The 19,637-nt window shown below is 38.2% G+C and overlaps 1 protein-coding gene across 4 annotated transcripts in view; it reads right to left on the reverse strand.

Moving 5' to 3' along the window:
- The window catches only part of ECPAS (Ecm29 proteasome adaptor and scaffold), a 107,967-nt gene that overhangs the window by 58,150 nt on the left and 30,180 nt on the right, over positions 1 to 19,637 (reverse strand). For all 4 annotated transcript variants that reach the window (XM_086683702.1, XM_086683701.1, XM_086683699.1 and 1 more), the window contains 7 exons: positions 18,692 to 18,808; positions 16,870 to 16,988; positions 15,583 to 15,732; positions 12,045 to 12,213; positions 9,018 to 9,157; positions 5,209 to 5,290; positions 2,936 to 3,055 (listed from right to left, as the gene is read on the reverse strand). In XM_086683702.1, coding sequence (XP_086539828.1) covers positions 2,936 to 3,055; positions 5,209 to 5,290; positions 9,018 to 9,157; positions 12,045 to 12,213; positions 15,583 to 15,732; positions 16,870 to 16,988; positions 18,692 to 18,808 — 897 coding nt within the window. The remainder of the gene's footprint in view (positions 1 to 2,935; positions 3,056 to 5,208; positions 5,291 to 9,017; positions 9,158 to 12,044; positions 12,214 to 15,582; positions 15,733 to 16,869; positions 16,989 to 18,691; positions 18,809 to 19,637) is intronic.

Consider the following 19,637-nt stretch of genomic DNA (forward strand, 5'->3'; position numbering starts at 1 on the left):
AATTTCTACTTTTTATGGGATAGTCTTACACTTAAAAAAAAAATCTCCTTACACTGGTTCCTAAAACTACTAGTAGTATTCTGATCTTACTTAACAACGACATGTGACTGAACACAGAACAGGACTGAGCCTCTAATGGGTAACCGACACTATGTAAGGTGTTGCGAGATACAAAGAGGGCAGCATCGCTCCCGAGGCACTCGATCGTGTTGAGGGGTCAAAATGTACATACATTAAAAATGATATAGGACAATATATAATCACATGCTACTTTTTTGGAAAAGACTTTTAGAAAATTTATCTGATAATGCTATATTATATAGAGTAATATGGTAAAATGAAAGAGGCAAAAGGAATAATCAACACTAATGTTTTGTCAGAAAAAATAAAATTCATGGTGCTTACATTGTATGCAAAGAATTATGCTACGTTCAAAATCAAGATGAGGTAACATATGACTAATTAAAGGCACTGGTATCAGGAAAGAAGAGGCTCATCTAAATGATACCTTGAAGGATTCTATGACTGAAAGGTGGAGGGGGTGGGCAGGGCCAATTATGTAGAACAGTAATATGCAATCATTAAAAACAGGAATATAACAAAGAATGTGTGCGATGAACAAGGAGTTTGTCTTTGAATATACAAAGTTTCGGCTAGATTTATTTTGAAAACACTAAATAACTACAAATAAATTATACGCCTACAGGATATCTATGAATACTCTGTCACAAAATTCTAGCTGCTTATTATGTAACATAGTGTTACTACAACCAAATATTCTGAACCAAAATTATCAAGACACTGTCTGGGAAACAGTGCTTGGGAATACCAATTATAAAACACCAATCATGAAAAAGAAATGAAAGAAGCTCCGTGATAGTTTTATGTTTAAGGAGACACAAAACAATACTTTAAAGTTACTCAAATCTTAGAGTGCCAGATATGGAGAATACAAGTTTTATCATCTAAGAGGAGGAAGCAGCCACTGATACAAAATAGGCTTTAAGAGGGAGAGATGCTAAGAAGTCTATGTGCACCATACAGTGAACACGAAGGAGAGTGTTCTCATTCTGGGACTGAAAGAGAAGGGTGGCAGGAAATGGGAACATTTTTCAGACGGGAGGTAGCACACTGGAGTGCATCCTGAAACATGAGTAGATGTTTACCAAGCTAAAGGGGGAAGAGGAGCTCTGCCAGGTAAAGGGAACATTCTGAGCAGAGACAGAGCCATGAAAACAGTATATTTCAAGAGGAACACTTTTTTTGGAGCTTAAGGTACAGGGTAAGGTGGGGGTGGGGGGCAAGAGAGGAGACCGGAAGATAAATAACTGCTAACTTTTCAGCGGTTACTAGGAACCTGATAATTGAATGAGAACTACTCACTGCTAGTGGGAAAAAAATTTCGGGTGGAAATTTAGGGTGCAATTAGGGTGGAAACAGAATTTTTTTAGAAAAACAGGAAAAGCTCTGACACTGATTTAAGCTCAAAAGCAAATAACTAATGACAAAATTATACCCAAATCTCTCTATTCCTGAGCTCTGCTGGTCACCACTTGGATAAAAGGTAAGAGCTTTTGGGGCGCCTGGGTGGCGCAGTCGGTTAAGCGTCCGACTTCAGCCAGGTCACGATCTCGCGGTCCGTGAGTTCGAGCCCCGCGTCAGGCTCTGGCCTGATGGCTCGGAGCCTGGAGCCTGTTTCCGATTCTGTGTCTCCCTCTCTCTCTGCCCCTCCCCCGTTCATGCTCTGTCTCTCTCTGTCCCAAAAATAAATAAACGTTGAAAAAAAAAAAAAAATTAAAAAAAAAAAAAAAAGGTAAGAGCTTTTGCAGAGGGACTCATCCCACATCAAAACAGAGTATAAGGATTTCCAATGCAGCAAAAGCCCTGGTGGCAACAGAGAAAACAGAATGGCTGTGGGCATGAGGAAGGGAAACAAGATAGGAGATTACTGGAATAACCAAAATAAGAAAGGAGAGTCTCAATTAACACCAGCATTAAATATAGGGAGATAAAGACATTAAGAAGGCAGAATCAAGAGGATTTGGCCATTGTCATCACATGGGCTTCTTTTCCACTTAACTGACTGGTAGAAACTTGTTCACTTAAAAACATTTTTGGAGCACATGAGTGGCTTAGTCAGTTAAGTGTTCAATCTTGATTTCGGCTCAGGTCATGATCTCACAGTTCATGGGTTCAAGCCCTACGTCAGGTTCTGTGCTGACAACGCACAGCCTGCTTGGGATTCTCTCTTTCTCTCAAAATAAATAGGTAAGCTTAAGAAAAGGAAAAAGAAGAGAAAAGGAGAAAAGGAGAAAAGGAGAAAAGGAGAGGGAAGGGAAGGGAAGGGAAGGGAAGGGAAGGGAAGGGAAGGGAAGGGAAAAGAAGACAGAAAAAGAAGGCAAAAAAACCCCACATTTTTGGAGAAGAGCAACTCAGAAAAACATTAGTTTGAAAGGACAGTCACCATACATTTAAGTTGGATGTTAACTATATATAGTACACACTCGACAACAAAAATTTTTTTTTTTTTTAATTTTTTTTTTTTTCAACGTTTTTATTTATTTTTGGGACAGAGAGAGACAGAGCATGAACGGGGGAGGGTCAGAGAGAGAGGGAAACACAGAATCAGAAACAGGCTCCAGGCTCCGAGCCATCAGCCCAGAGCCTGACGCGGGGCTCGAACTCACGGACCGCGAGATCGTGACCTGGCTGAAGTCGGACGCTTAACCGACTGCGCCACCCAGGCGCCCCGACAACAAAAATTTTTTAAATCATTTCTGCAGTTACGCTTGAGATAGAAAAAAAAGATGGATTCTCATTAATCTTGTTAATACGTCAATGCATCTCCTAAATATCCATTAATGCATTTCTTTCTCTAATTAAACAGACATAAAAGTTGTAAACAGGCCATTTTTCTCTGGAAAGAACAAATTACCTGAATGTTAGCAGGGAACGTTTCTGCAGCTTGTCTAGAACGAAGGAGATGGGGGACAATCTTCAACTTGACCCTTGTACTGACTGGGTCCCTCTTCAGCTCTGGCTTCAGAACTGCTCCCTGTTCAAAAGATGTTTAATTATAACTCAGCATTTCAAAATTACTGTGTGCTGAAAAAGTCATGAGAGATCATCTAAATCAGTAGTCTCTCAAACTTTTGTTTCAAGATCACTTTACACTCTTACAAACTACTGAACACACAGAGTTTTTGCTTATATTGGAACACCTATCACCATATGCTACATTAAAAACTAAACTGAGAATTTTTACATATTCACTTAAAATTATATTAATAAACCTATCATATATTTTAATAACATATTTTTTAGAAAATTAACTATATTTTCCCAGACAAAAAACTGTACTGACATTGTTTCATGTTTTTCTATAAATATCTTGATTGTCCACCTTAATAGAAGAGAGTTGGATTCTTTTATCTTCTACATTCAATCTATTGTGCTTATGTTATTTTGGTTAAATTACATTTAAAAAAAAAAAAAAACCCAGTTTCAAAAAAGATACATGGTTGGAAAACTTGGGATGATTTTAGCCTTTTCAGGTAATTGTAGATATTCTTTGATACTATGCCAAAACTTAATAAACAATAGCACCTTAAAGATTAAAATCTGGATTTGAAACCATTATCACTGAACTTTTGCATATTGTGTCATACTAAATTCCACTGAGCTATAACCTTTTAACACTTCTATAACATCACCGGTCATTTGGAAAATAGTGGCTCACTGAGTTAAGCAAACATCTCATTATAAAGCATTTTTAAAAATCACACATTAATATCACCAACAGTCTCATCAGAAAAATCTGTAGGTACTAACAAGCAGTCAGGCTCATTGTGATGGGATTCAAGTTTCCCTAAATTCTAACTTTTGCTTGAAAGTTCAACTTTTACCACTGGCAATAAACTATATTAACTGTTCTTGAAGCCTCATTTCTTCATTTTGGAGAACATATCTGCCAAATACCATCTCAATAACCATAGTTGCCCTGTCTACAGGTAAAATAAGTTTTACTGCTTCATCAAAGATATTCTTAAGTAAAGCTGAGTTTTATTCTTTTTTTTTTAACCATGAGTGCTGACGATAAAGAGCAGAATAACTACTAACGCTATTTAGTGACACAGTTCTGGTCTGTGCTAAGACCCCAGCAGTGACACCCATCATTGTTTTAGCACCATCAGTATAAATATCAACATGGTTTAAAAAAAAAAAAGTCTCCCTATGACCCAACAAGGGTGCATGGACCACATTCTAAACACCACAGATTTAATCCAACCCTTTCATGTTCCACATGAAGAATATGAGCCAAGAAAAGCTCTGTAATTAGCCAAATTCCTCCTCCCCAGTACAACATTTATGTGCAGCCACTCAGGACCAGAACCCAGAGTGACAGGGAGGCCCCCAGTTCCCAATTCATTGTTCTTTCTGCTACATGACACTCAATTTAACCTAACTGGAAATGGTATGACTTTTAAAATAACTATTTATGGCTTAAAAAGCAGACAAGCAAACAAATAATAAACCTTGTATGTCTGGATATGGACTTGAGAACACTTTTAAACACAGTGAACCAAACAGAACTTAGGTCATTAAGCAAACGCCTTAATTTGAGGCTTCAGAAGAACCCACCTATTGTTCTAGATTCTAGACCAGAGGTCAACAAACTAGAGCCTATGGCCAAATCTGGCCCACCATCTGTCTTGATATGAGTGAAGAATATGTTTATGTTTTCAAATGATTCTTTAAAAATCAAAAGAATATTTTATAATATACGAATATTATATGAAATTCAAACTTCAGTACCCATAAAGATATACTGGCACACAGCCATGCTCCTTCTGTTATGTGCTGCCTATGGCTGCTTCCATGATAGGGCAAAGTTAAACAGTTGCTGCCTCAGAACCACATGGCCAGCAAAGCCTAAATAATTTACAGAAAACAGGTGTGGATCCCTAATCTACACAGTGTATCATCATTATTTAAGCACAGGAATTGAAACTACCAGATCAAATAAACTAAGTTACCAGAAAATTTTAATCCACCCAGACTAGCATGGCTTAAAATTTCCTCCTATATTTCCTACAGTACAGGTTCAGCTTAAATCAAAATAACTAGGAAGAAAAAATTCAAAAATATGGAGCTCCTATCAACCAAATGTTTTTTATTATGATGTGAGAATAAATCAAAACAACCTACCTCTTTCGTCTTCAGTGGTATATCTCCAAGGTATACCTTGTACATCTTATTAATGATGGCAGGATTATTCCAGTCAATCAAGCTACAGAAGGTTTCAACACAGCTTGTTAAAATTATTTTTCTCCCACTTCAATTATCTCAAAAAACACACAGCCCCAATATTTGTTACCAAAGGAAATGTTAGAAATACACAAATGAACTGGGCAACTGACATTGTAGAAGAAAAGGAAAGGGATTAATTTAGATCAAAATTAGTTTTTAAACAGAAATACATTAAGTATGGGCACCTGGGTGGTTCAGTCGCTCGAGTGTCCAGCTCTGTATTCCAGCTCAGGTCAAGATCCCACAGTTCGTGGGATCGAGCCCCACATCAGGCTTTGTGCGGAGAGCGTGGAACCTGCTTGCGATTCTGTTTTTCCCTTTCTCTCTGCGCCTCCCCCCCCCCCCCCCCCCCGCCGCCGCCCCTCTCAAAAATAAATAAATAAACTGAGGCGCCTGGATGGCTCAGTCAGTTAGGTATCCAACTTTGGCTCAGGTCATGATCTCGCAGTTCATGAGTTTGAGCCCTGTGTCAGGCTCTGTGCTGATGGCTCAGAGCCTGGAGCCTGCTACAGATTCTGTGTCTCCCTGTCTCTCTGCCCCTCCACTGCTCATGCACTGTCTCTCTCTCTCAAAAATAAACATTAAATAAATAAACTTTAAAAAAACACAGTAAGTCACTTATCCCACCCTGACTCAAAAAATCATTATATCCACAGTCCAATTTGACACCACACAAGAAAAAATGGATTGCATTTCACTCTCAAGGCCAATGCCATGGAGCAGTTCTGACAGAGCAGAGCTAGACTACGCTTGTTCAAAGAGCCCTGAGCCAAGCATCTGTTTAACCATTTGGAAATTCAAAAGTGACAAGGAAAGCGACAAAAAAATTTATCCATTAAATCCACACCCTAAGAAGCCCCTCCCATTTCTCTTAAATTGTGTCACTGTGATTCCCAGCCTCCCTCTCTTCCTTATCTATCAGCACATATTTGCAGCTTTATCATCTAATTCTATACAGCAGTCATGCTGCCATTAGTCACTGAGACTTGTTCCTTAGTGAGCTCCACCAGCAGGTGAATTAGAATACAGTGTTGATTGGTGGTGGGCACCTGCCCTCTGCAGCAGCCCCTCCCTGTCATTTTACAAACCTAGCAACACTGCAATCCTGCATTTCACGTATCAGTAAGATTTAACAATACTGTCTTCTGTCTTTTGACACTGGTTCTGCTTCAAGCTATACTGTATCTGTGTAAACACAGTTTACGATGCTGCTTTGACGGTTTTTCTTATCCGCCTCTTCTTTCATAGTGTATCAATCTGCCTCTTCCACTATCCTTGAAGACGGTCCATGATTCTATTTTAGTTATTATTCACCTCCATCTTTCCTCAGCCGATTGCTACTAACTAATCCTCAAGCTCTACCTCTGTTTCCCTTCTATAAATACGTCAGGTATATTTTGACAAAACACACACACATTAGTAAAATGAAGTAAAACTTAACAGTAAAACAAACTAAACACTTTAATAAGGATAATTTTTACTGTATCTTATATTTTCCTTTTGCCATCTTTATAGTTTTAGAAATGTATAAACACGTTTGATGTGAAAATTCAAAAATGTATAGAAATGTATAATCAATCGGTACCATATCCCTCTCTATTCCCTTTCAGTAGCCACTAATTTTGGTGTCTCTTTTCCTAGACTTCTTTTCTATGCATGTAAAATGGGTGGGTGGGTACAGCAGGCAGGTAGGGAAATAAACAGATCAATAGATAAATGGATCACATGGAGAGATACTTCAGGATTTTTCTTTAACAAAATGGGAAAATATCTACATATTGTTCTCAACTTACCTTTTATCTCTTAAAAATCTCATACTATTCTTTCTGAAAAAATGGACACTTGTTTTAATAGACAAAGCCAAAACTAATTAGGATACTTCTAGACCACATTTTTATTTCCAACAATCCAATCCACTACATGGTGTAAAGATTGGGGCCAGTTCAAACACAATGAGAAGTTTTAAAGAAAGATTTTCTGATACTTCAAAACCAAAAGTCTTTGAAAGGAAAAGGCAGTTACAAGCAGCATGAAGGAATTTCAGACCTGGGGAGGGAATATCAAAGTACAGTTCTGTCCAACTTTCTTATTTACAGAGCCCAAGATCTGGCGAGGTTATGAGAGTCCTCCATACTCAATCAGTGAGAGGCATGACCAGAAGTAACTAACTGCGTAAGAATCCGCTCCTCCTATATGCCACCTCCCCTGCCCTGTAGCAGTGAGCTGTTCCCAACCATCACCATACATGCAGCTTACTTACTGAAATGGAACCATATTATCAAAGACACAAAGAAGTTAACTTCCTTATTCTGTAATACCTATTTGTATTGGTTTCTTTGAAAAGGGAAAACTACAATATGCATTCCACTGCCTTTTAGCATGTTATTACATTAAGCATTGAAACAAATTTAATAATTATTCCATAATTTGGTTTTTACAACCAAGTAACTTCAATTTTTCATGTCATTTTTCAGTCTTCACACATCTCATTTTTTAAATCAGTACACACATTATTTTGTATTCTGCTTTATTCATTTGCCATTCCTTGGGAGCAATTTCCATGTTGCTTTATTACTTTTATAATTATTTCGGCAGATATATAATATTCCATATAGACACAGAGTTAATTTACTTAACTATTTCCCTATAGCGAAAATAATTTGTTTCCATTTTTCTTACAATTGTAGGAAATGGTATAATGAGCAAATCTATAACATTTTTCTAAATATATTTTTCTTCTTTTGAATGACTCTCTTAGGATAAATTCCCAGAAGATTTACATAAAAGATTATAAATATTTTTATGATTCACTGCATACTTCAAACTGCTTTCCAAAAATTATTTTAGCTTATAATGCCAATCAACAGAATATAAAAATAGCAGTTTCAACAGAAACTAAATGGAGTTTCAACTATTACACAATTTTATTTACCAATGGGTACAAATTGGTGCACCAGTGTTTTATTTTGCAGATTTGATTTCTCATACAAAATATTTCCTATGAGGGGCACCTGAGTGGCTCAGTCAGTTGGGCGTCCAACTTCAGCTAGGGTCATGATCTCACAGTCTGTTCGAGCCCCACAATGGGCTCTGTGCTGGCAGCGCAGAGCCTGAAGCCTGCTTCAGATTCTGTGTCTCCCTCTCTCTCTGCCCCTCCGCCATTCACACTCTGTCTCTCTCTCTCTCTCTCAAAAATAAACATTAAAAAAAATTTTTTTTTAATTTTCTATGAGCCTTTTAGTATTTGTATTTCTTCACATGTGAATTAAGATCTATTCAGCACCACTTTTCACAGGACCTGATTTTTACCATATTAATCCTCATATGTACATATCCTTTATTAAAAGCAATCTCAATTGGTTTCACACAAAGGAAGAGTCAAAAATGAGTAATTTCTGGGTTTGGGCATTTTTCTTAACATTAATTATTTTAAGTCAATTTACCTAGCTGCCAAAGGTCTCATTTCTTATGGTAATATTTCTAATCCATTCCAGTTTCAAACTGCATCTCCAAACAGCTTCTCTTCTTTGTCTTATACAGAATCCTGCTCTTGGGCAAACTGTCTTTATTAAAAATTAAGTACATTTCATAATCTCCTAAATCAAAGGTCTCATTACAGAATCCTGAAAGAAGAAATCTGTGCTCAGTGAACTTTTAGAAATATAGCCTCTTTTCATCTTTTAAAGGTGAAAAGAGATGTAGTTTACCTTTGCTTGCTTTTCAATTCTAGGTCCGCTGCTGTCGCTACACTGTGGCGTGTGTCACTAGAAGCAATCACCAGGTGGAGAACAGCTTCAAGTTCAGGCACCTGCTCAGCTTCTATGAATTTCACTATACCCAATTTGCACTGCAGATAAATGAAGGGAAGGAGAAACAGTGATCAAAGAAACAAAGACCCCCAACCAAAAATACTGTTTAACAGATCAGTATGGTCATATACCAAGGATCAACAGTAACAACAGGAGCAGCTCCTGTTTAGGCTTACATCGTGTCAGGGACTGTATACGATATATATTAACCCTCACAATCTATGAGATAAGCAATATTATACCCATTTTTCTGATGAGGGAACTGAGGCAAGGCTTAAGAATTTAGACACATAGTAAGTGATGAAAACAAGATTCAAACCCAAGTCTCTCCAACTCGAAGACCATTATGATACACAGCCTTCCTACTTAGGTTACAGTCTCTCTAGAATGATAAAGCCTTGAACTGAAGTCCAAATTTGGAGCCTGCAGATAAGAGAGTGGAACATTATGAATAAAGTGCTCCATGGATTGTTTTGACATTTCAAAAAGAACTAAACCACATTCCACAGAGTTCCACTCTATTGTTAACATATTCATTCTGTCCTCAATATTCTTACATACTGAAAACAACAGGATTTCAAACACACTCTAATGAAGGCAAGTGAAATTCTAACCAAACACTATTCAATGTAATTGAATGGCTCAAATGAAACACAGACTGAAGAGGGATTCTAATTTGAATTTCATGCAATGTGAAGGAGCTACGAATTTCATAAAAATTCTATTTAGGACACATGTGCCTGAAGAGTAAAACTGTCTTTACCTAAAAGCCAGTTACATAATAGTTATTATGTATATGAATCAAGATTGATAGAGTTTATAATTATTAAATGACAATGGGTTCAATTTAAAAAGATATATAAACAGATCATAAAACGCTTGCCTTCCTTCCCCTTGTTCAACACAACCTACTTGTAATAAGAGCTACAACAGAAAGCACTCAAACACTTAAGCCATAGAAAAATAATTATGGAAATTAACTACACAAAGATATAAACAAAAAAATGTGCAAAGAAAACTGAAAACAATACTAATGCCCATCAATAGGAGACTAGTTAAAACCTTATGTGGTTTACACATAACTTTACATAAACATTTAAAAAGATGACTTTTTTAAAAAACCTGATATGCTGTTAAATGAAAAAAGTAAACTACAAACCATATATTATATATAAATGTACAATGTAATATAAAAATGTGTAAAACTGTAATAGTGTATACACACACACACAAACACACACACACACAGTAGGTTGTAAGAATGACAAACTAGGGGGAACGCCCGGGCGGCTCAGTTGATTAAGTTTCTGACTTGAGACCAGGTCATGATCTCACGGTTCATGGGTTCGAGCCCCGCATTGGGCTCTGTGCTGACAGCTGAGAGCCTGGAACCTGCTTTGAATTCTGTGTCTCCTTCTCTCTCTGTCCCTCCCCAACTCATGCTCTGTCTCTGTCTCTGTCTCTCTCTCTCTCTCTCTCTCTCTCTCTCTCTTTCTCTCTCTCTCATGAATAAATGTTTAAAAAAAAAATGACAAACTAGGGTGGCAGGATTCCAGGTAATTTCTAATTTGTCTTTATAATGTTCTGTACTGTTTGAATCTTTACATTATCATGACTTCATCATTAGAAAAAATAAAAACCATTTTTATTGAAATAAAAACAAAATTTTGTTTCATCTTTGATATGAAATGATTCACTTCAACACCAAACTATAAAACTGACAAAAAACATAGGCCCTTAGAAATTAGCAAATAATTACTGACACGATATTACAATTTAATGGTAACAACTACTCGCCAGCACTTAGAGCTTTAGCCCTCAGAAAGACCTAGAGTCAAAGCCTAGAGCTAGAAGTGAGACCATGGTACATCTCAAAACCTCAGTTCCTTTTACAGAATGGAACAATTTCTTTACCTCTCTGGGTCGCCGTAAGGATTAAATGAGACAATGTATTCAAAGTGCTCAGCACAGTGCCTGTCACATAGATCACACTCAAAAAAGAGTAGCCTCTACTACTATTTACCTTTCTTTCTTACTTACATCCTGGTTTGAGGAGGGAAAAAAAGATCTATAACACATGAAGAAGTAAATCTACTCAAACATAACCCTCACTGAACAAATCATTCTATAAATCTGTGAGTGGCAGGAATGCCCCGCTTGCCTTTTTCCCTCTCCTGGGGAACACTGTTTTGATCAGTGGTCAGTTACATTCCCAAAAAGAAAAAGATCAAATCATTTAGACTGCCATGGAGAGATAAAGGAAGGATTGGAAGACTAACCCATGTTGCTTGAATTCCAAAATAATTACATACTGATCTCATCTGTTCTTCCCTGAGGTGCCTGAGGGCACAGACACAGTGAGGCAACTTCTCTGGAGAGCACCAGTCTTTTTTAAAAGCTGCTCAGAGAACATCTGTGTCCTGTTTAAATCCAGAATAAAATTCTTAATGCCAATTTTTAAATTCCCAGGAAGAAATATAAAAGGGAGTCATGCTTTTCCCCCATATTGTCACATATGAGTATAGGAGTTCTTCAGTTTACACAAAAGGTACAGCCCTAAAAAGCTGAATAACCTGAGATAAATTGTATTTTAACTTCACCAAAATAGCTAGATGATTATTAAACCTATAATTAAAAGCTAAAATGAAAGAAGTGAGACATAGTCTCTAAGGGGGCTGTATTTTACCCCTGAACTATGTACACAATGTTAGAAAAACTGAAGAGCGCTTCCCACTCCTCCCTTCCCTTGGGGCTTTAACAAATAACTGACACCATGAAGAGAGCACATTACATCAATCGGTCCTTGCAAACATATTTCATTAGAGAGCCTGAATACGTGGGAATTATGTTACACATGCTTCCATGGACTTCACAGGGGCTGGTACACAGGGGGAGGTTCCATTATGAACAAGCAGTGTACGATACCTGTTCCAACTGTTCAGGTGTCCACGGGTTATCACCAATAACTCGCTTAGCTGCATAAAAACTCATTCCTGGAGGAGGCTGTGGTATTCCAGAACCTCCCCCACTATTTGAAGAAGAACTCTGTCCTGAAGATGAATTTTGGCGACTCTGGGATTCATTTAACACATATCTGAAAACGAAACAAATTTAACCTCCTTCTTAAAACAAATACACACACATGCATATTTAATACAATCAGTTATATACTTTTCTCCCAGAGAACTTTTCTAGAATACTTGAAATTACAATTTCATCATAAAGAAAAATTCTAAAGGTGTCTAAAAAACCTATTTACATCTTTAACAAATTAACTGTTAAGAGTCCATCTGTTCAACTTTGTTACAAATGAACTATTACAGTTACCAACAATGAGTATAAATATTTTGCTTTCAATCTATAAATACAACTATTCAAGAGCCACTATGGGCCCACTGCATTTTGAGTTTCTGGTTGAACAATAACAGAGAAAGGTTAGCTGACTGCAAGAAGGGCCTAAAAAAAAAAAAAAAAAATTATTATTCTATATCCAAAGCACAGAACATTTTTAGTCAGTCCCATTTTTGTTAAGTTGCAATCCACCTCCAATTCTCCTTATATCCCTGCATTAGAAAACCCACTGAAACCTCCAACACATACACTCCAAACACCTAACACCCCAAAAAGGAAAAAAAAAATTCAAAAGAACCCAAAGAGGAAAAGTCATAACAATTAGCTTTTCCCATTGTATGTTCAAAGCCCTTTGTAGCTACTTATTAATTTACCATCCTATTTCCATTTTTGGCTTCTATAGATTAAACATAAGATTTCTGGTAAATTATTTTTGATCCAGTTAAACTGGTAGTCCTCATCTAGGAAATGAAAATTTTGAAAAAAAAAATTTAATTCAAGTCCCTTCCAAACTCTAAAGTTCTATGCTGACTTATTATGACTGAACATTAAAATGAAATACTCGCTGTTGGGGCACCTGGATGGCTTCAGTAGGTTGCATGTCCAACTCTTGGTTTTGGCTCAGGACATGGCCTCATGGCTTTGTGGATTCGAGCCTCACATCATGCTCTGTGCTGGCAGCACGAAGCCTGCTTGGGATTCTCTCTCTCCCTCTCTAGCTGCCCTTCCCTGACTTGTGTTATCTCTGTCTCTCTCAAAGTAAATAAATAAACTTAAAAAAAAAATTTTTTTAATGAAATACTCGCTGTAATAAGAAATTAAACACTTGGATCCTGATGGTATAGTAAATTATTCTATATTATTTACTTGCTATATCCATTCAATTCCTAAATCCATCTACTAAAAAAAAAAACAGGGGCGCCTGGGTGGCTTAGTCGGTTGAGCGGCCGACTTTGGCTCAGGTCATGATCTCACGGTCTGTGAGTTCGAGTCCCGCGTTGGGCTCTGTGCTGACAGCTCAGAGCCTGGAGCCTGTTTCAGATTCTGTGTCTCCTTCTCTCTGACCCTCCCCCGTTCATGCTCTGTCTCTCTGTGTCTCAAAAACAAATAAACTTTAAAAAAAATTTTTTTTTAAATAAAAAACAAAACAAAACAAAACAAAAAAAAACCTGTTAAGGAACCACTTTAATATTTTTATAAAAATAAGGCAAATTCTCACTGGTAAGAAAAACTGGATTGAGTACATTATGTGCCAAAGTTAAATTTGGATTTGGTAAGAAAAACTGGATTGAGTACATCATGTGCCTAAGTTAAATTTGGATTTCAGAGTTTATTTACCAAAGCCATCATCACCTGCCAATTCTGGCTGCCTCCTGGTTTAACAATTATAAAAAGGAGGTTTTCATTTATTTCTAAGTTATAAGCAAGACTGGTGGTGGTCAGTAAATTAATCAATAATTACCAAACAGCTAACATTACACAAAACATCATCCTAAGCACAAGTCAGAAGCATACCAAGAGGTGTGAGGTTGAGTCCCTGCCATCTGGAGCAAGCTGAAATAATAACACATATAACAGCGTTTGACATGATATCACAGGGCAAAGAAACCACCGAAAAATAAGAAATGGTATGAAAGGTACTAGATAGAGGTAGTGGAAGTGTTTCAAGGTCTGAAAAATAAAGCCACCAAACAAGAGGGGTGGGAAGGAAGCAAACTGGAAAGGAAGGAAATCGTACAGCACGAACCCTCTTGTGTCTGGATGGAGGGACAGCTGATATGGGGCTCCGCACGGTAAGCTTATAGTATATGTTCTACTCTTGATCAGGGAAGAGACAAGAAAAGCAGCATTTTAGATCAATATCTCTGGAAGCAAGAAAATAATTAGGCCAGAAGCTGATCACAACCTGGGCCACTGTGCCAGGGACCAGAGCTAGGTAAAACAGCTCTTGGCTTTAACAAGTCCCAATCCATTAGGGAAGACAGACGTGTCAGCAGTGTGATAAATACACAAAGTGGTGATACAGATGGATGTGAGTGTCATTAAGGACACGGAAAATGGCATCCTCTGCCCAGGGAAAGAAATTCATGCCAGAGACACACACTGCTGACGTCTAAGCTAGTTTGAGGTGCTTTTTCAAAGCAGTTTTTTTGGCTGTTGTTTTCTTTTTCTTTCTTTCTTTCTTCCCTGCTTTTTTGATGGGCAAGCATTCTAAGCAGAGAGAACTGTACGGTCTTAAAACACGAAAGGCAAGGACACATAAGAGCGCATCAAATGCATGAGTAGTAACGACTGGAAAACGATATCCCAAGGACTTTAAGGTGTGACTGGTAAGAGGCGTGCATAAAAATCAGGGACCTTTCTGGCAGTGTAGAGAGTTTTGAAGAAGAGCAGCTGGTGAGAAAGTCGTGACAAGAGCTGAACAGAGACGAAAGTAGATGGCAGCGGGCAGCGGTGAGAGCGGTTCCAGGATGCATCAGGGAGCACAGAGGGGGAATTATGGGACTGGTATTAGCTAAAAGGAAAAGGAAAGCTGGAGGCAATTTATAACTATACCGACTCAGCTATGAGAACCATCACAGCACTGATGGCAATTAAAGAAAAGGATCTATTTTTATGGGGAAAAACTGATTTCAGCTTGGACAGGTTGAGCCCGAAATGGTTACAGCAGGTCCACACCTGTGAGGTCAATGAGCAGCGGAGCTGGGGCTTAGCAGAGGTCAGGGCTGCAGCAAACATGAAAATCTGAGACATCCAATTTCAAGCAAAAGCTGAATCATTTAAAAGAGTACTTCAGGGGCGCCTGGGTGGCGCAGTCGGTTAAGCGTCCGACTTCAGCCAGGTCACGATCTCGCGGTCCGTGAGTTCGAGCCCCGCGTCGGGCTCCGGGCTGATGGCTTGGAGCCTGGAGCCTGTTTCCGATTCTGTGTCTCCCTCTCTCTCTGCCCCTCCCCCGTTCATGCTCTGTCTCTCTCTGTCCCAAAAATAAATAAACCTTGAAAAAAAAAATTTTTAAAAAATAAAAAATAAAAAAAAAAATAAAAGAGTACTTCACTCCACACAGTAAAAGCAGTTACTAATAAGGCTGCTTTGTTTTGATTTCTTAACCTACCCGTAAGGCATCAGAAGGACATCTAGCATGAAGTCCAAAAGCAGCTGCACAGTCTTTGGTTTCTCAGCAAGATTAAACGGAGAAGCTGATTTTGATGATTCAACAGGGTATTTCATGTGAAAAAGGGTTGGTATTAAAAGATGCATTAAGCTGAAAAAACAATTACATTTATTGCAACTACTTTAAAAATAAGGTTTTTATAACATGCAAATAACAGACAAAACAAAAATCATATAACATAAAGTGGCAAGTGTAGCAAGGGCCATGCATTTTCAACACCACCAATTTACAAAGTCCTAAACCCAGGGGCTAGCCTAGCTTGCTCTGCTACTGAAACCTCAGTATACTGAGCAAAGACTGCCATTTAGCCAACCTGGCTCATCACCAAAAACACCAGAAACAAATGTACAAAATATGACCTCAGTGTTAGTATCTGAAGTTACCAAAAGAGTTTTCTATTAAACTTTAGGTAGTTCAACTTACAACATGTTCCCTCAATATTTTTTTTTTCTTTTCCATAGTTAATTAAAGTTATTTTAAAGCTAAAAAAAATAAAAAGCAATGGGTCAATATTTTGAATAAACGTCCACTGTGTGAATTTATGTAACACGCCTTCCGTAATTCTTTCATTACACCTTTTGCTATTCTTAAAAACACGTGAAAACTTCAAAGAGTGCTTGCACTGTTTATCAGTTGTATTTGTAAATATGTGGACTACAGTTTCTCTTTTAAAAATATACACACTCTAAAAAGTAAAGTAAAACCACCACTTAACTCCATCTTTCCTCCACAGTTCTGTGCTCTTCCTGACGATGCTCACTACAACCAGGCAACCCTACAGAACTCTGAGCCAAACCTGGACACTAAGTGTGTTATCTAAACCTTTTCACCCCTCCAATTCCCATATTAATATAAACAAGTGATCTGTTCCTTAAGAAAACTGCTCTAAGACTTCATACCCTCCAAAATGTTTTGATGAAAAGCACTTTATAACTAATTTGGGCAATCACATGAAATTAGCTTCTTCAAAATAATTAACAAAATAAATGCATTTAGATTGAGAAACACATTGTTAGTTCTGCACATTTTCAATATGCTCACATCAAGAAATTTCATAATTACCAAAACAGTAACAATTAAATAACACAGGAAATTCAATTATTTGTCACCTGAAAGAGCTCAAGCCTTCACATTAGCCCAAGTAAAACAAAACATGTGACTTTATTTTTTTGAAAGGTAGCTGTAGACTCATGCAGGTGAGAGGTAAGATAACTGAGGAGACCGTACCTATCCTGCTGTGGCTGAGGCTTCCCTTCCATGGCAGTAAGAAGCGTGGGGGCCAGTTCACATTGTTTTTCCACTGGCAGGCGAGGATAGCCCATCTTAACATAAATTATAGTAAAATTCTAATGCAATGAGAGAAAAGCAGGTGAGTGTGAAGGAAATACTCTGGGATTTCAAAGAAAACACACGGTTGATAACTTAGGGAGTTCTGTCGTAACAGAGAAATTACATTCTCTCTCCATACATTTACCAGGTGTTTATTACAGCTTGATCAACTAGTACATTTCAGGAAGAATTCCAGCCCTATTTAGTCAAAATGCTTGCTTTAAGATGTGCTTCACGTGAGGGAGCATGACCTAATCGAAAGTACTCAAGCATACATCTATCAAACATTCCATTTTTTCACCTTAAATACATAAAATTTTATTTGTCAATTATGCCTCAATAAAGTTGGCGGGGTGGGGGGAATACAGCACTCAAATATGCAATGTTCGCTGAAAAGGAAAAGTAAGCATTTGGCCAATCTGAACCTACAGGCTACACATTAGCATTAATCCTTTGAAGCTAAGAGGAGACCAACTGTGAAATCCTAGGCTGTTGTTTCCCAACTGGTCAGTTACTACAGCCTCCTTAGTACACGGCAGTGCTCTGGTTCCTCACCCGGACAACTGACAAATGAATGATGAACCAAGGCAAACTGAGTGCTGTGGGTATGTCTGTATTGCTATAATCTGTATGAATGCCTCACTGTAAGCAAACTTATAAATGCGTATCTGGATCCACGCATAATTAAAGATTTGCTTTTCTGAAGGAGTCTTCACTTTATGAAGGAGGCTTCATAAGGTTACTCCTTTGAAGACATTCTCTTTGGCACTTTTATTGGTACCTAATGTTCCTATCTACTTAAAGAAAGGGACATCTGTAATGAAGCAGTATGTACAGAGCAGGCACAGAAAGATGTCTGGACCAGTACATGGCTCCCAAGGTTTGGAATCCAGATGTTAGATAAGACCCAATAGATTCTGCCTCAAAGCTAGAAACAACAAGGCCAGGAAGAGATCATCTGACATCACATGGCATCCACACTCTTATACATTTACTTTTCATGAAGACAACAATTTAATAGGAGTATTTCTTACCAGGCTCAGTTTACTTCACTTTTAAAAAGGATACCTTTCTGAACACATCAGAAACAGAATTTTTAAAAATTCAGCTTCCTATCCTTACCATTTACCCTTTCGTTTCCTTCTTCTATTATCATTTATTCATGCCTATGCTACATAACCCTTTCTTCTCTCTATTCAGACTGGTCTCACACAAGCTTCTGCTAAGAATCCAATCATTCCTGGGGCGCCTGGGTGGCTTGATCGGTTGAGTGTCCGACTTCGGCTCAGGTCATGATCTCACAGTACGTGAGTTCGAGCCCCGCGTCGGGCTCTGTGCTGACAGCTCAGAGCCTGGAGCCTGTTTCAGATTCTGTGTCTCCCTCTCTCTGCAACCCTCCCCCGTTCATGCTCTGTCTCTCTCTGTCTCAAAAATAAATAGAAACGTTAAAAAAAAAAAAAAAGAATCCAATCATTCCTTTATATACAGCATACCTGACAAGTCATTTCACCAACCTTCCTTTGCCCCATGGAAATGACCATGCCTTATCCTATTCCTACCATTTCAGTGGAAAAACAGTGTGTCATCTAAAGGAAAACATCGCATATTCCATTTAGAATTAGTCTAAGGTGAGGTTCTAAACTTGCCAATATAGTGATGGCATCTAGTAAGTGTTAGGAGAGAAAACTTACATCAGACAACATTCCAAAAGAACACTCACTGTGACAAAGGAAACTGCAGCCGGGTCCTGGTATTGAACCAATAGTGTCTCTACCGGGAGCTGTATTTTGGGGCGGCTTTTTATACGCTTATTCAGATGGACCAACAGTTCCATTACCTAAGATACAGAAAGATATGAATTGAAATTATTGATACCTTTGAAACAAATTCATTTTTCCAACATTACTTAATTTGATGAATAGCAGCTACTTTGTTCTTTTAAAAGACATAAATGTAACATTCCAGAAAGAGAATTTACAATATCAAGGTCCTGTTCCAAAATGCTGTGCCCCCCAAGGCTGGGATCCCAGCTGAGCCTATACTGAGGCACTATTCCCCAAAAGACCTGCAAATAAATGACTGTAACACCCTACACCACGGACTGAACATTTGTGTCTCCCCAAAACTCATCTGTTGAAGCCCTAATCCCCAGTTTTCTGGTTTTAGGAGGTACTTAGAGTTAGCTAACATCATGGGGGTGGGGTCCCCCCCAATGAGATTGGTGTCCTAACAAGGGGATGAAGGGATTAGAGTCCTCTCTCTTTCTTCCCCTCTTGAGCATGCAGCAAGGAGGCTGCCTCTGTCAACCAGGAAGGTCCCTCCACAAGGAGACGGACCTGCTGGCACCCTGACCTCAGACTCACAGCCTCCAGAACTGGAAGAAATAAAGTGCTGTTTAAGTCACCCAGTCTGTGGTATTCTGTTACAGCAGTCAAATGGACTGACATACACGGTGAACATGACAAAAAAAGAAACAGACAAGATACTGTGAGTTTCCTGAAAAGAAAAACTCTGCCAAATCAAGGAGGACTTAGAGAGGAAGTCACAGGAACACTAAATGCTGACAACCAGATGAATTTCCAAGAAGAGAATCAGTTACAAGAAGAACAGAGGTCCAAAAGAATGTAACACAATCTGACATGCAGATTGATGAGGATAAAAGTAGG

This window comes from Puma concolor, chromosome D4 (genome assembly GCF_028749965.1).
Source record: "Puma concolor isolate L17-30 chromosome D4, mPumCon1.1.hap2, whole genome shotgun sequence".
Lineage (NCBI taxonomy): Eukaryota > Metazoa > Chordata > Mammalia > Carnivora > Felidae > Puma > Puma concolor.